Here is a 15,149-nt window from a genome sequence, read left to right as displayed (position 1 = left end):
TCTCTCTCCTCCCCTGTTCCCCCCCGTCCCCCGCGCTTGGGTCCCATCGCATCAATGTGTGCAGTACCAGAAGCAGCAAGTAACTTGACAGTGGTGCCAAGAGTAGAACGTAGTTAAGGGCGTCTGATGTTCCAGCAACTCTATGCGGGTAGGACCTCTGCCTTCAGGATACTCAATCCCAGAGGAAGGTGAGCTGTTTACCTGTAAAGTGCCTCAATGGTTCAAGATGCAGCAGGCCTTTCTGAATGGAGCCACTGAGGGTCTCCTGCTGTGTGACCAGTGACCAAGACTCCCATCACCTAATAATATTCCACCCAATGTCGTAATGGTGAATGGACTTAAGTATGGCAAACCCAAAAAGTTAATTTGTATCAGCTGCACCTTCAAAGGCATCATTTAATGTGTGGTGTGATTTGACATGGAAAGGTTCATTGTCTGATCCCACCCCACAGACTACTTGGTGTAAAGATCTTTCTTGTGTTATCAGTCAGCAGCCCCTACCAGAGGAAATGTTAAACTATTTGGGGCTATGTTTGCAATGCCCAGTGCTGGTCTTGTGTTGTTTCCATAGAGATGGATTCCATCAACAATATGGATTCCCCATCATGACTTTAGGTGGGTACTGGATAATTCATTTGAGGAAACATGGCATTTGTTTATTTGATAGACTGTTGTCTGAAAGTGGGCATTAGTGGCCCAACATTTGAAAGGAGCAGGTGCAACCAACAATGATGTAACTATTTGCAGTCAGGAGTATTTGTTGGATATTGCCATAGGATTAAGGATGAATAACAATTGTGACATCTGGTGGATGGTCAGGATAAGAACTCGCTGACAGGCTAACTGGGGAGTTACATTAGAGACCTGACTTACCTTCTCAAAAGTCCCATGTTGGTACATGCTACAAGTGATAGACATATCAGCTGAATTTTCATTGGATTTCAGGAGCTGTTAGTTATTTTCACAATTTGACACAATTGTAAGAGTTATTTTTTTAAAAAAATAAATGGTTTACAATTTAAGAGAAAATAGACGTTTTATTAATCTCTAATTATGTTAGAAAACCAGTCTTCTTGTTATTACATAGATTTCTAACCTCATTGTTGACTGTTTTAACATAAATTGCCAACCCGTGGAAGGAAAGTAAGCCCGAGCCCCATAGTGATTTTTTGTTTTGTTTACATCAACCATTTCTCTCAATAATTGCTATTAATGTTTTTCAACAATTTACATCATAAATTAGTTGGGGAAGAATCTTCCATATGAAGATTTTCCATCATGCCAACTATAACACTGACATTGTTCAATTGTTGAACTTGAAATGTCCTGCTTCTAGGGAATTGTTCAACTCTATTTAAAAAAAACTGACCCCTGTCCTCATAACCTACCAGCTCATATGTAAACACCCTCATCTCTAAAAATGCTTGACTGCATTGTTACCTTCCAGTTCAGTGACGATCTCTCCAACGACTCCGTGTTTGATCTTTACAGTAAACCTCCCTTCCCATGGCTTAAGCAAAGTCATGCACAACAGTAAAATATATAGCGCATTAGTCTTTTATTGTCGTCCTCATGCTCTGTGCAACCTGTGACACAGTTAAACACATTATTCTCTCTGCTGTTGTCCACCAATGCCCTGCAGGGCCAAGGAGAGAGTTTGTGGGCCCTGGCACTTCTCCGTTTACTCGAGCCCCTTTTTTTCACCACTCCTGACGGGCCTTTAGCCCTTCCCCTCACATCCTTCAGATTTGGTAACAGGGAGCAAAATGATTCCTTTTGTGATTTTTTTTTTTCAAGCTATTCTCTAGGGCTGATTTTTTGATTTTCCAGTTGCTACTTTCTCATTATCATGTAGTCACTTTGTAACATTACCTCAAGTACTTGTGTTGACATAAAATTGGAAGAATTCATCAATATCCTCAGCAAGTACCAACATTCTGTTAAATTTAAGGCCACACAAGGCAGAATGTTTTTCTTGACTCTTGTCTTAAGACAATTGATATAAAATAGGGAGTAGTTTTTTTTTCAAAATGACTAACACATTCCTGCACAGAAAAAGCTATCGCCCTAAATGCTATTTTCACAGACTGATGAGGTCATAGCTAATGCTTTTCCAGCACATATGCAAGAAGCTGGGATATTTTAACCAAACGGTTAAAACAGCTCCATTAGCTGCAAATCAAATCTTAGATTTACTTTTAACAATTTGTCGCGGTGTTCATTATAATAACATACATTGTATTTCCCATTGATATAGTAGCTTTTGAATATATGTAGCCTTAAACTAAAGATTCTACATTCTCTTGCAAGGAATTAATTATCTAACTTATTTCCCTGACACCTGGATAGCTCAGTATTCCTTTGCTGACAGAGTTAAAACTGGTTGCTCTTTTTTTGTAGTCACCATCCTCTGGACCCCCATCTTGCAAGCTCCCTTCCTCTCCCCTGTCCTCTTGCAGCTCCCTCCCTTTCCCCTGTCCTCTTACAGCCTGCCTCCTGCTTGCAGCTTCCCTCTCTCCCCAGCCTCATTCCACTGCTTTGCCACCTCCTCCTCCCTTCCTTGCCCTCTTGCAGCTTCCCTCTACTCACCTCATCCCTCTTTCTCCTCCACTCGCCTTGCAGACTCCATATCTCAACCCCTTCCCTTGCAGCCTCCATCTTTTTCTCTCAATTCTCCTCCATCCCTTCAACCTGTATTGTCGCTTCTGAACCCTGACCCTGCAACCTGCCTCTCTCCCTTTGTGGTCTGCTCCCCCTCCCTTGCCCCACTTTTTTCAGACTCGCACTCTCTCCATCCCTTGTAACTTCCCTCTTTTCTCTCTCTCTGGCCCCACTAGGAGCTCCTGTCCCTCCTCAGCATGCAACCTCCCTATCGCTCTCTTTCATCTTCCCCTTGCAGCCTTCATCTCACCCCCTATAGCCCCTCTTGCTCCCCAGCCTCCCCAGTCCCTCCATCTATCTTTCTCTTCCCACTCCCCCACAGCCCCACCCCAGCCCCTCTGACCTCCATTTCACCTTCTCCACCCTGATCCCTACAGCCTCTCTGTATCTTCCCCATCTGCTGCTCCCTCTGAATATCACTTTCCCTTCCTGTCAAACGCACTACTGTGCATTTCTCTGGCTCACCAACTCTTGTTTCTCGGGCCCCACATCCTTCACCCTCTGACTGAAGAACATAGAACATTACAGCGCAGTACAGGCCCTTCGGCCCTCGATGTTGCGCCGACCTGTGAAACCAATCTGAAGCCCATCTAACCTAAACTATTCCATTATCATCCATATGTTTATCCAATGACCATTTAAATGCCCTTAAAGTGGGCGAGTCTACTATTTTTGCAGGCAGGGCATTCCACGCCCTTACTACTCTCTGAGTAAAGAACCTACCTTTGACATCTGTCCTATATCTATCACCCCTCAATTTAAAGCTATGTCCCCTCGTGCTAGCCATCACCATCCGAGGAAAAAGGCTCCCACTGTTCACCCTATCTAATCCTCTGATCATCTTGTATGTCTCTATCAAGTCACCTCTTAACCTTCTTCTCTCTAACGAAAACAGCCTCAAAACATTCAGCCTTTCCTCATAAGACTTTCCCTCCATACCAGGCAACATCCTGGTAAATCTCCTCTGCACCCTTTCCAATGCTTCCACATCCTTCCTATAATGCGGTGACCAGAACTGTACGCAATACTCCAAGTGCGGCCGCACCAGAGTTTTGTACAGCTGCAACATGACCTCATGGCTCCGAAACTCAATCCCTCTACCAATAAAACCTAACATACTGTACGCCTTCTTAACAACACTATCAACCTGGGTGGCAACTTTCAGTGATCTATGCACATGGACACCGAGATCTTTCTGCTCATCCACACTACCAAGAATCTTACCATTAGCCCAGTGCTCTGTATTCCTGTAGAACTGAAATAAGAGCCAGATAATCTGCTGTATAGATAATCTGCTATCTGTTATGTCTGTTGGGAAATGTACATGGAACGGGACATTGGGAAGAAGTTCCCTGATCTTCCACAACGGTAGCCATGATATGGAGGTGCTGATGTTGGACTGGGGTGATCAAAGTCAGAAGTCACATGACACCATGTCACCGACGAAGGAGCAATGCTTTGAAAGCATGTGATTTCAAATAAACCTGTTGGACCACAACCTGATGTCCTGTTGCAATCTTTGATGCCTCTGACAAGGTAGACAGGACCTCGGCTTAATTCCCCTTCTGAAAGACAGCATTTTTTTTTCACTCACAGGATGTAGGCACTCTAGCGAGGCAGCATTTATTGCCCATCCCTAATTGCCCAGAGGGTCAGAAGTCACATGTAGGCCAAACTGGGTAAGGATGGCAGTTTCCTTCCCTAAAGGATATTAATGAACCAGATGGGTTTTTCCAGCAATTGGCAATAGTTTCATGGTCATTATTGGACTCCTAATTCCAGATTTTTTTTTTTGAATTCAAATTCCACCATCTTCTGGCAGTGCCAGAACTCCTTCATACTGCAGTGGTGTGTCATTCTGGATTATGCACATGGATCTCTGCAGTAGGGAGTTGAATCCTTAATCTTTTAAGGCAGAGGTGAGAGTGCGTCCACTGAGCCTCAGCTCTTCATGTCTTTGCCCACTCTCCATACCCCCTCCAAATTTAAGTATTTCAAAGCATTCTGCTGTCCTCCACATTTTATAAACTTCAGTTTCACCTTAAACTTTACAGCCTATTACCTAAACTAGAGTAAATTCTACTCATTCTTACCCATCTGATCACTGACCAATATTGCTTTCTCAGTCGCTTAACATTAATACTGCATTCAAGTGCCATTCTCACCAACTATCTCTAATCTTCTCAAGACCTACTATTCACAAAGAATTCTGTTTTTCCACATGACTTATTGTATATCCACATTCTCTGCCAAACCACCTTTGCCATATTCACTGGAATTTCTTCTCTAAACCTTTATATTTTCTTTAAGATCTTCCGTAAAACATGCCTCTTTCGCCGTGCTTTTAGTTACTTCCTTCGAATAGCTTCATCTATGCGGCAGTGTCAAATTTTGTCACATCTTCTGCTCTGAAGTGTCTTTTTTGCTATTTTCCTACATTAAAAGCATTGCTGGAATGCAAGTTGGTTTTAAAATTAGTGAATGGTGGAATGTGGTTCTGTTTAAGTTTTTAGTTATAAAATGCGTCCACTGTTCTCAACAAGACAAAGATTTCATAATAAATAAGGTAATATATCTTACTTGAAATGTAGTATGTTGGCATAATGAACGAGAAAGGGATGGAAAAGATATTGACATGTTTAGAGAGAGAAAATCAACGTAGTGAAAACAATTACCATACCATTAAATTAGGTTGCTTTGAACTGTCGATATGTCTGTCTCCTAAATCTACATTAATTGTTTAAAGTGCATTACGTATTGTTATATTGAGAATGGGAAAGGAAATATTAAGCTGCAAATCATTATTTGTTGTAAGTAGTATTTTTCAAAAAAGAATCTCCTTCCCAAACAAGACAAGTGTCCTTCATTGAGTTAATATAGTTGCTTTTTCAAGAAAAAAAAGATCAATCACGGGAATAACCCCTTAATTTACCAATGGTGAAAAGTGCAGTAGGTCACATTATCATATCATTTGCATTTGGCACAGGTCCAGCTCTGCACTGCAGAAACTGACAAAACACCAATTTCTGGCACAAGGACATCTACTCACAGCTGGCACCAAAATTACACCATTTCTCAGAAAACAATAAACTACTATATTAAAGGGGTACTGCATTCATCTATGTTTTTAATAATCTTCAATTTTATAAAGAGAGATGTCTACCATTATTGGTGTACTTCAGTCACCATTACTAAACTGTTGGTTCAAGACAATCTGGAAGCTGGATTTCTGTCTGGAACCTATTGTTATGTTTTGTTGTTAAGATCTTCCTCTGTGATGTCATGAATGGACACACATTCTGGCTGCAGCTACTGTTTCAATTCATATCGTCAATAGAAGCCAAATAGTTATATTGCTGCTTCCTGTACAATTGTATGTTCCCTATTTGCCCTAATTAACAATTTGTCATTGCTCTTTGTGGGACTTTGCTGTGTGCAAATTGGCTGTCACATTCCCTACATTACAGCAGCTGTGTATTTCAAAAGTACTTGACTGTAACTCATTTAGGAATATCCTGAGGCTATAAAAGGTCTCAAAAAAGTTCTTTCTTTTAAATTTATTTAATTCTGGTTGAAGCATGTTTTCTCCACCAGTCAGAAAACTTCACAGAGACATATATGTATTGTATTGAATAGGATAGAAACAACATTTATTATGCTTCTTTAATTTAAAATATAAACATACAGATTAGGAGTAGCCCATTTTGCCCCTCAAGTTTGCTCTGCTTTTTATTAAGATAATGGTTGATCTGATTGTGGCTTCAATTTCTCTTTCCAGCCAATCCCCCACCTACCCCCAACACCAAAGATTCCTGTAGTCAGTCAGGAATCTATCTCCCTCTGCCTTATAAATATTCAATGCTACCTGCCTGCCGCCACTGCTTTCTGGTGAAGAGAGTTCCATAGACTCTCAATGAAAAAACAATTCTCCTCGTCTCTTTATCATTTTTCCTATTCTGTGCATATTTTCCTAACAAGAAGAATGGGCGTTTTACATGCTCCCAAGGTGTCGCGGGTGCAAATTAGTAGTGCCTGACACTGACAGAAATTCATAAATTACTGTTCCTGGGAGGAGCTAAGTGACCAGTTCTGTTAGTAATGCAGAAAATGTTTTAGTGCAGCAATGTGAACTTACGCTCAGGTTGAGTCTGATTTTTCGCAAGAAACCATCATGTATATCAGATGTGATGTAACTAGCTATGAAGTAGGATGTAGTAACCCTATTTACTGTTCATCAAAATCTAGCACATCTGCTCAAAACTTCATGTGGCATTCTTCTCCACATGACATCAGTAGCTTAAACTAATACAAGCAAGAAGATTGGGACCATTCTGATCTTCTTAGTCCCGCACATCAGCAACAGTCACAAGGAACTTCTGTTATCTATCATTTCCCAGAGGCTTAGCCAAGGTTGAAACTCTGCGTGTGGAATTGTAGATGATGGGCAGAATTTTACACCCTCCCCTTGGCAGTTTGGTTGCAAGGGGCACTTATTCAGACAGGTTGGGATCCCACCTCCACCCTGATTATATCTCTGACGGGAATTCAGTTAATGCCTCCTTAAGAGCTTTATCCCATTTCCCCTAAAATTAACCTGACGGTGGCAGAAGGTTTGTCATGTAGGAGATATGGCAAGGAAACCAATGTGGGGTGACCCATGGACTCTCAGGCATAAACTCTGGTTCAAAAACACTCATTAGCTGATTAAGGGATTGGGAAGGAGATATGGTACTACTGAGAGCCAGTCCCTCCTTCCTTGTTACTGACCACTAACTCCCTGCCAGTTCTGAGTTCACATTCATAGAATCCCTACAGTGTGAAAGCAGGCCATTTGACCCATTGAATCCACATCGACCCTCTGATCAGAATCCTGCCGAGACCCACAGTCCCCCAACTCTATCCCTGTAATCCTGCATCTCTCATGGCTAATCCATCTGATTTACACATCCCTGGACACTATGGGGAATTTAGCATGGCTTATCCACCTAACATTGCTAAAATGATAAAAATATAAAACATTAATGTCTCATTGATTTTTAATGTACAGTTCAGTTCAAAACAAGGAATATCCAATTTTCATTAGTTGACTTTAAATAATGGTAAAATTTACAAAATAAATTTATTGCTGATTGTCATCTAAATCAAGATGTAATTAATTACGTAGTGCAGTGTCACCAGGTTGACAGTGACTTTGAGCATATGAATAGCTTTTCATTGTGGCCTTCAAAGACAGATGTAATGTGTCATCACTTCAAGGAGCTATCCTGAGAATTTTGGTCCAAAATAGCATTTATCTTTTTAAAGCGAGGATTTCTCAAATGGTTGGTCCCACTGGGTACCACATTCGTCCAGTGTTAGGTACTGGGACAGATGTGGTGGTGATGAACTTCGTATATCTGTCTCTGTACAATGCACTACCAGGAAAAGCAGGTCAGGCAGCAGGAGGAGCGAGTGCACAGCTGCAGTTTCCCAAACTGGCTCACTTCCAAGATGGTGGGTTTGCCATGGGGACAAGCAGAAATCTAATTGTCTCTGTGGATTTTTTTTGGAAAAGTAAAGTTTATGATAACTGCTGTTTCTTTTTGTGTGTTGTTACCAGTACAGATGCTGGATTATTACCATGTTAAATTCTTGTTTGATGCAGACAGTTATTTTAATTGCTATAATTATCATGTTTGAATAGAACAAATTGAAGTAAAAGTGTTCAGCACCAATATCAGTTTCACACCACCTGAGTGTTTACAGTAGGATGATGAAAGTGGCTATTAAAACTAGATTGGTATAGGAAGTTCTACTTTGTTCTCTTTAATAGCATTACAGTGAACTTTTTGCCTTTTGTACCATTATATAGAGATTTGAAACCAGTATTTTACCCCATATAATAATAAAAAGAGATGTCAGATAAAGAGCCTGAGATCTGTTTGCTGTTTCATGAAGTGAGTATAACAAAAATAGTGGCTTTCTTAACATCTTTTGCCTTTTAAAACTTCCTACTTCAAATTTTGGGTTTGTCCCAGCACCTCATTTGCTGTTTGTTCCAATTTTGTTAAGAAAACATAACAATGTCAACATTCTTCAATGTAGTGCAAGTAAGTTGTTTTTTCATATTTTTGTTCTTATTTGAAATTTCTGCATAAAAAAGGCAAGTAAGGTAAGCCATGGAGAAAATGCTGCACATGCTGAATTAGGCACTCCAGGTAGGAATAAGCAGCAAATGGCAAAGTGTTTCTCAATGAAGTCCATAATGCTCACTTTTGCTCTCAGAATATTTGTAATGGTATGGTTCCAAAACCAAGAGCTGAAGTGGATTTGTGTCAGTTTAGATTACAAATTCCACTGATTTCATATGCAAAATGGATGTGGTTCTTGTATAAATCTGGAATAAATGTCTGCTTGCAGATACTTAGCTTATAACAGTTGATATGCATTTATTACACAATCACTGATATACCTTTCAGATAATCTGGATAAGTAGCTCCTTATTTGCATCATTATGTGGAAAGATTATGACCTGGAATTTCAGTTTTATGCACAATTGATTATCTGGGCACAAATTACACCAGAAATTGCAGTATTTTTTAGAAGTGTTTCTTCTCTGTTAAATTTCAGCTGAGACTCTTGTGTACTATTGAAGATCAGATTTCTGGTACTGTAATGCAGCCAGGTTGTATTTCAGAATGTATTCCTCTTTCAAAAGATCTCCATTAGAGTGGTAACTTGAAATAATTTTGATTAATACTGCTGAAAATGGAATTAGCAGAAAAATATCTATTTTAATCAGTGTCTCTTCCACCTTTCATGAATAACTTCATTGTAAATAATTGAAAGTGGTCTTAAACAGTAGTACAAAATTATTTGCTGGTTTCATTAGATGGAACATTCTGGGTCTGTAGGAGGTGAGGGAGAAGGTGGAAGATCTAGAAAAATTAGGCGGGTTGGCGTCAGGACAGATACCATGCCTCCCTACCTCTGCCCAAGTGACTTCTGAGTGGGAAGGTTCAAAGGCAATTGTCTTGCCCTGCTGCCACTTTAAGACCCTTTAGTGGTCACTTACGGACAATTTAAGAGCTTATTCCCTCCTGGGCTGCAATTATTTCAATTCTAGACGGGACAAAGAAGGGATGGCGCAACTGACTGGTAAACCCGTGTGAGCTGCCTGTTAGCTGTTAGCCCCCTAGATCTACAATACCTTTTGCATGATTGAGTGTATTGCGTATGGGTAGCGGAACTGGCCTCTGACATTGAATCTACTGCTGTTGCTTCTGACCCCAATAGCTGCATGTGACCCCCCAATTCCCAAAGAACATCTGCATGTTCCTTCCACCCTTGTTGCTGGTCCTTCATCCATCCTGGGAGTCCAGGGGATTCAATACTGGCAGCAGCAACACCTCCACCGTAGTGCTACTGAATACTGGAGCTGCTGTCCTCTGATTGAATGGCATCCTGCAGGGGCATCCAATTTCAGGGTCCTCAACTTCTTCACTGGTGTTCACTAAACTGCCTGCGAGGACGCACGTGTACTTCAGTGCTTTTGTAAGCAGCATGCGAGACACCCACCAAAGGAACAAGAGTTTTAGTACATTTAATTCAAAGTTTTCAAAATGTGTTCTTTGTTACAAAAAAAATGCTCAAATTTAAGAGTTTCCTTCAAGGGTGTAGATGGGCACAATTAGTTGAAGTTTGCATTGGTACTTAATTCAAACGTGGTCCGTGGCCAGTTGTTTGTGGACAGGTAGCTACTATTTGATTCTTTTTAAATCAATGTGGGAAGATCATTGAGACTTGATTTTACTGGACATTTTTTGCCCTAATATTCTGTTATCCTTTGTGATAGTTTGCCCTACTTCAGACAAATTGGGCTGAAAAAGCTGCACAATATAGCAGAAACCCAGACCAGTATGTAAATAACCCTGACCTTTGAAATAATCCGTTAATCACTTCTAATCAAAATTCCAATATATCTACAATTGTCATTCTCGTGCTCACCTTACTGGATCAACATGATGTATTTCTGTAATGTTGACATTCAATAATTTGATCTTTTTCTGTTCATTCTTTATGTGAGACTGTTTAATAAGAGACAGAAACCCTGCGCAATAGCTGAACAAAACATTACTGCGTTAATTATTTTATTGTTTATTATTTACTATCAATTTCCAGCAGTCAGATTAATTGCAAAGTTTTCAACATTTAAACTGAAAATTGTGTCACCTAAAAGAACAGAGTGAAATAATATAGGGATTCAAAATTGAATATTTACTCTGGTCAGCTTCTTTAAAACCCTTTTTATATTGACACTTGGAAGTTAGATTGAGCCCTAAACATGACCTCCATTTGACAATATAAATCTCCTGAATTATGAATGTCAGACCTGTGCTGTTTTTAAGTAAACTCACCTCAGGAGTAGGTCTCCTGCTAATATTGATTCAGATGCACAAAAGCAGTTTAAACTGTAGGCGGATCTGCTGTACAACCATTTGTGCCTTCAGCATATTCTTTTTCAGTTTGTACATCATTACATGCATATTCATGCACAGTTAAACATTTATGTTATATATATTTATGTGTATATATATTAATTGTTCTTGTAAGCAGTTCAATTTAACAGGACATATTAATGGGAGAGTCAGTTGCACCAAGTGTCATTAGTTTCAGTGCTGACACCAGATAAAAGCGCTGGATCACATTACAATTACAAACAGTGAAATCTGAACTGTCCAGCCAGTATTTTTATGTGAATAAATTAATATCTATATAAAAATGAGATTGGAGACTGTTAAACTTTCTTTAAATGCATGTGATCAGTTTTATAGAAATCAGAAATGCATGTCTGGGAGCCAAGATTGGTTCTATTATGAGAAATTGTGCAAAATTGCAATGAATTAGGGATTTTGTGATTCTTAAACTGAATAAGATATTTAAAAGAAGGAAAGCTGACCGAGGGAAAAAAACCACAGGTATTGTGCTTCCCTCTTCTGGTAGAAAAACAGAATTTGCTGAATATTGACAAAAAGCATCGGATCAAAGATAACACCAGTGAAAGAGTTATTCTTTGATTCGGATGTTTGGAACAATAATTTAATAAATGTTTCCATGTGTGTAGGCTATCACTTTGTTGCAGAATCAAATTAAAAATAGAAATGCATTTCTTGACACAGATTCAAACAAATTTTGTTTTGAAATGTATTTTAAATCTCAAATTTCACCACGTGAACTGTTTTTAGGGATCAAGTAGACTTAAATCTCCTGCAGTTTGTATGCTATTGCAAACCGGTTCAATATAATACCATTATTACAAAACAAAGGTGTATGTCAGACCCAATTGGAATATCTAAGGAATTATTATGAGTTCAATCTTGCTCTTGTTAAGCTAATGAAATTGGAACCTAGTGCAGCTAACAGTTACTTTTGTTTCTATGCATAAAGCTAAATTGTACAAGTTTTACATTATCTGCAGTGAGCCCTGGGTGGATATGGACACGTGTAATTTATCCCTTATGGGGTTTTTTTTGTCTTTCCAGAACCACATGATGAGTCAGCACGCACAGTAAGGTGTCAGCACTGCGAGACATATTCTCTGCAGAAGACTCGACAGAGACACAGTGGGAGAGAACTTTTGAACATTACATCCAATCAAAGTGTCATTTGAAACCCAGATGTAAAACTAATGATTTGGCCATGAGGCACTGCTATTATAAGCAGTTTGAAATGAATATTAATGTAACAGATTAAAAGTATTCTATGCTCAGTATTTTTCTGTCCTGCTTTTAACTAGTGAGTTCACAGCTTTTGCTTCTAATCAGAGTTATAGTGTGTTAGAAACATCAGCTTTGTTGCTGTTGTCCTTTGTTGCTTAACGTAGTAAGCTAATAGATGTCAAGATAACTAGATGTATTTTGTTAATACTTGCTTTTAAATGCAGAATTAGCCAGATGTGATAACTGTGATGCGCTAGCTTGCCATTGTCAGAATTTTTTTTCTTTTTGTCGAAGAATGATGTTTTAATTGAATTGACCGATTCACAGTACAATGAAAGACTATGTAAAGAAAAACAATGATTACAGTGCAACTGGATGGTGTTTGCTTATAAAATGTGATTTACCTGATTGCAATAACTAGGGCAGTATAATAAAGGGAAACCACGCACTTGATCTATCTTGTATTTTGTGTGAATGCATGTGTTGGTTATTGTCCTCTTTCAGCCTAGCAGAAGGTCTTGACCACATTAGAGTATATTAATCATCAATGCACATAATGCAGTACATTTTAGTGTTACACAATAACTAATATTATAGTAGTCACGCAGAGATTACATGATTAACTTTATAATTTTGGTCAGCTTGATGTCGTAGCACACTGCATGTCATGGAGGACATAAACCCCTTGCACACAATTTAATATGACTGTACTTCCCTTTATACTATACCAGAATTCCCTTATGTTTTTTTATTCACCCTAGAGATGTTCAGTGAAATTGAGGTCAGGTTTGTCTCCAACTTATTTCAGTAATGGCTCACTGTAACCTCGTTTTACAATGTTAAAGGCATTATAACTGTAAGATGTTGTTGTTTTTATTGCATTCAACTTGCATTGTCTTACAGAGTACTGCCTCAAACTGAAAAACTGCAACACCAGTAGCAGTGGAGGAGGTATTGAATTTGAAATGTTAGGATATAATATAGGTGAATTATACTATTGAATTTTCTGTTGCAACCTTACATTAGTGGTTTTATTTCTCCTGATTTTTTTTCTTGCCCTAGTTAGAATTTATGTGTAGATTTGTATATGTCATTATGGCCTTAAGAGAACTTATTACTTATGCTTTCTGTCTTTTTGATCAGGATCTCTATGACCCTTTCCAAACTAAATAACCATTTTATGAAAACAATTGTTACATGATTTATGAATGGTTTATTAAAAAGTCTGAGTAATTCAAATTATAATTTTCATACCACTAAAGACTGACAACTTCTTCACTGTCATAATAACTAAAGCACTTGGACCTTAGCATCTTCAAGATTAGGCAGAGATGGTTAATGAACAGAATCCTCTTGCTTAACTTTGTCTCCATCAAAATTTCAGCACAGTTTCTCTGGAAAAATCAAATGTACGTAACACTTAGCTGTACTGTATGAATCTAGACCACACAGATATTGCCTCTGTTTTTGTACCTACTGTAGATCAATATTTAAAATTGGGATTTACAGCTTTGAAAATGGCAGTTTTTTCATAAAGATACAAAAAATATTTCCACTCAGCTCCTCATTTGTTTTTCTCTTCCAAACCTTCCACACTCCTCAGCATTCCTTAGAAAAGGCAGGCAAGACACCTGGTGTCTAGAATCTGCCTTTACTTACTATTGTGAGCTGACTGCTGGAATATATGTCAGAGTTCATATTGACTCATGCTTATATTCACCTTTGTTTCCTGAAACTGGCTTGAGATTCCGATGTCTTGTTGTATAAACTTGTGTTTAGTTCCACCATGGATCAGTATGTTATGTGGGAAGTACTTAAGTAGTAAACCAATAGGTGCCAGAGTAATTAAATGTGTTTCATCAACACAACTTTTAAGTTTAGTTAATATGTCAGCTTGCGCCATTACGGATCATTGCTGCTCATTTTCTAGTTCAACCTGAGTTGCTGGTGAATTTTTCCAACAACAAATAGGCTGCAAAGTACAGCCCTTATTTTTGGCACAACAAGTGCCAATTCAACACCAGGTTGGTGCCTGTGGTACATGCGCATATATTTGTATGTTTGGTGGGCTGAATGGTCTGATTTCTGCTCCTATTTTTTCTGGTCTAATGGTCTTATTTGACGCAGGTCATGCCAAACACCATTTTGTTGAGAGCATTAGTGTACATAACTGGAGTGCTCACTATAACTATGTAGGATAGGCCATTTGGAATGTGATTTGATGCCAGGATTTTCATTTTAGAGCTCAACACTTGCAACAGATATCATTTCTTAATCATGCGCAGCTCCACCAGTCGAACTACAACCCTTCCTCCACCCAGGGCCTAACAACCACTGCTAACTTCTTAAAGAGATCATAAGCAACTAATCTATTAAGTAGCTAATTGATTTCTGCTGGCTGATTCTGAAAATGTAGAAGTGTTTAATGGTTTCTAAAGCACACTGTCAAGACTTTAAATATTTTGCATAAGCAACGTGCTCTCTGATTCAATGACAAGTGTAGATGAACATGCTTGGAGGATCATCAGATATACCTAAATCTGAACATGCTTGGAGAATCATCAGATATACCTAAAACTGAGGTCCAACTGGTTGAAGCTACAGTGCAGGACTGCATTCTTGCTAAACAGCAGAAGCAGCACGTAAGGCATACAAGGCTGAAGTATTTGCAAACATCTTCAGACAGAAGTGTGAAGTGGATGATCTATTTGAACCCTCGCTTGAGCTCATCTTCATTACAGACTTCAATCTTGAGTCAGTTTGATAAGTTTCGAAAATAAGCTGAAGAAA

General features: G+C 38.9%; 1 protein-coding gene across 8 annotated transcripts in view; it reads left to right on the top strand.

Annotated features, from left to right (window-relative positions):
• The window catches only part of znf423 (zinc finger protein 423), a 333,162-nt gene extending 320,350 nt beyond the window's left edge, over positions 1–12,812 (top strand). For all 8 annotated transcript variants that reach the window (XM_020528461.2, XM_048605858.1, XM_020528463.2 and 5 more), the window contains one exon: positions 12,183–12,812. In XM_020528461.2, the coding sequence (XP_020384050.1) occupies positions 12,183–12,212 (30 nt within the window). In that variant the 3' untranslated portion in view covers positions 12,213–12,812. The remainder of the gene's footprint in view (positions 1–12,182) is intronic.
• Positions 12,813–15,149: the final 2,337 nt, after the last annotated feature.

This window comes from Rhincodon typus, chromosome 15 (assembly GCF_021869965.1).
Source record: "Rhincodon typus isolate 14 chromosome 15, sRhiTyp1.1, whole genome shotgun sequence".
Taxonomy (NCBI): domain Eukaryota; kingdom Metazoa; phylum Chordata; class Chondrichthyes; order Orectolobiformes; family Rhincodontidae; genus Rhincodon; species Rhincodon typus.
The sequence above is the reverse complement of the archived record's forward strand: the minus strand, read 5'-3'. Positions and strand labels throughout refer to the sequence as shown.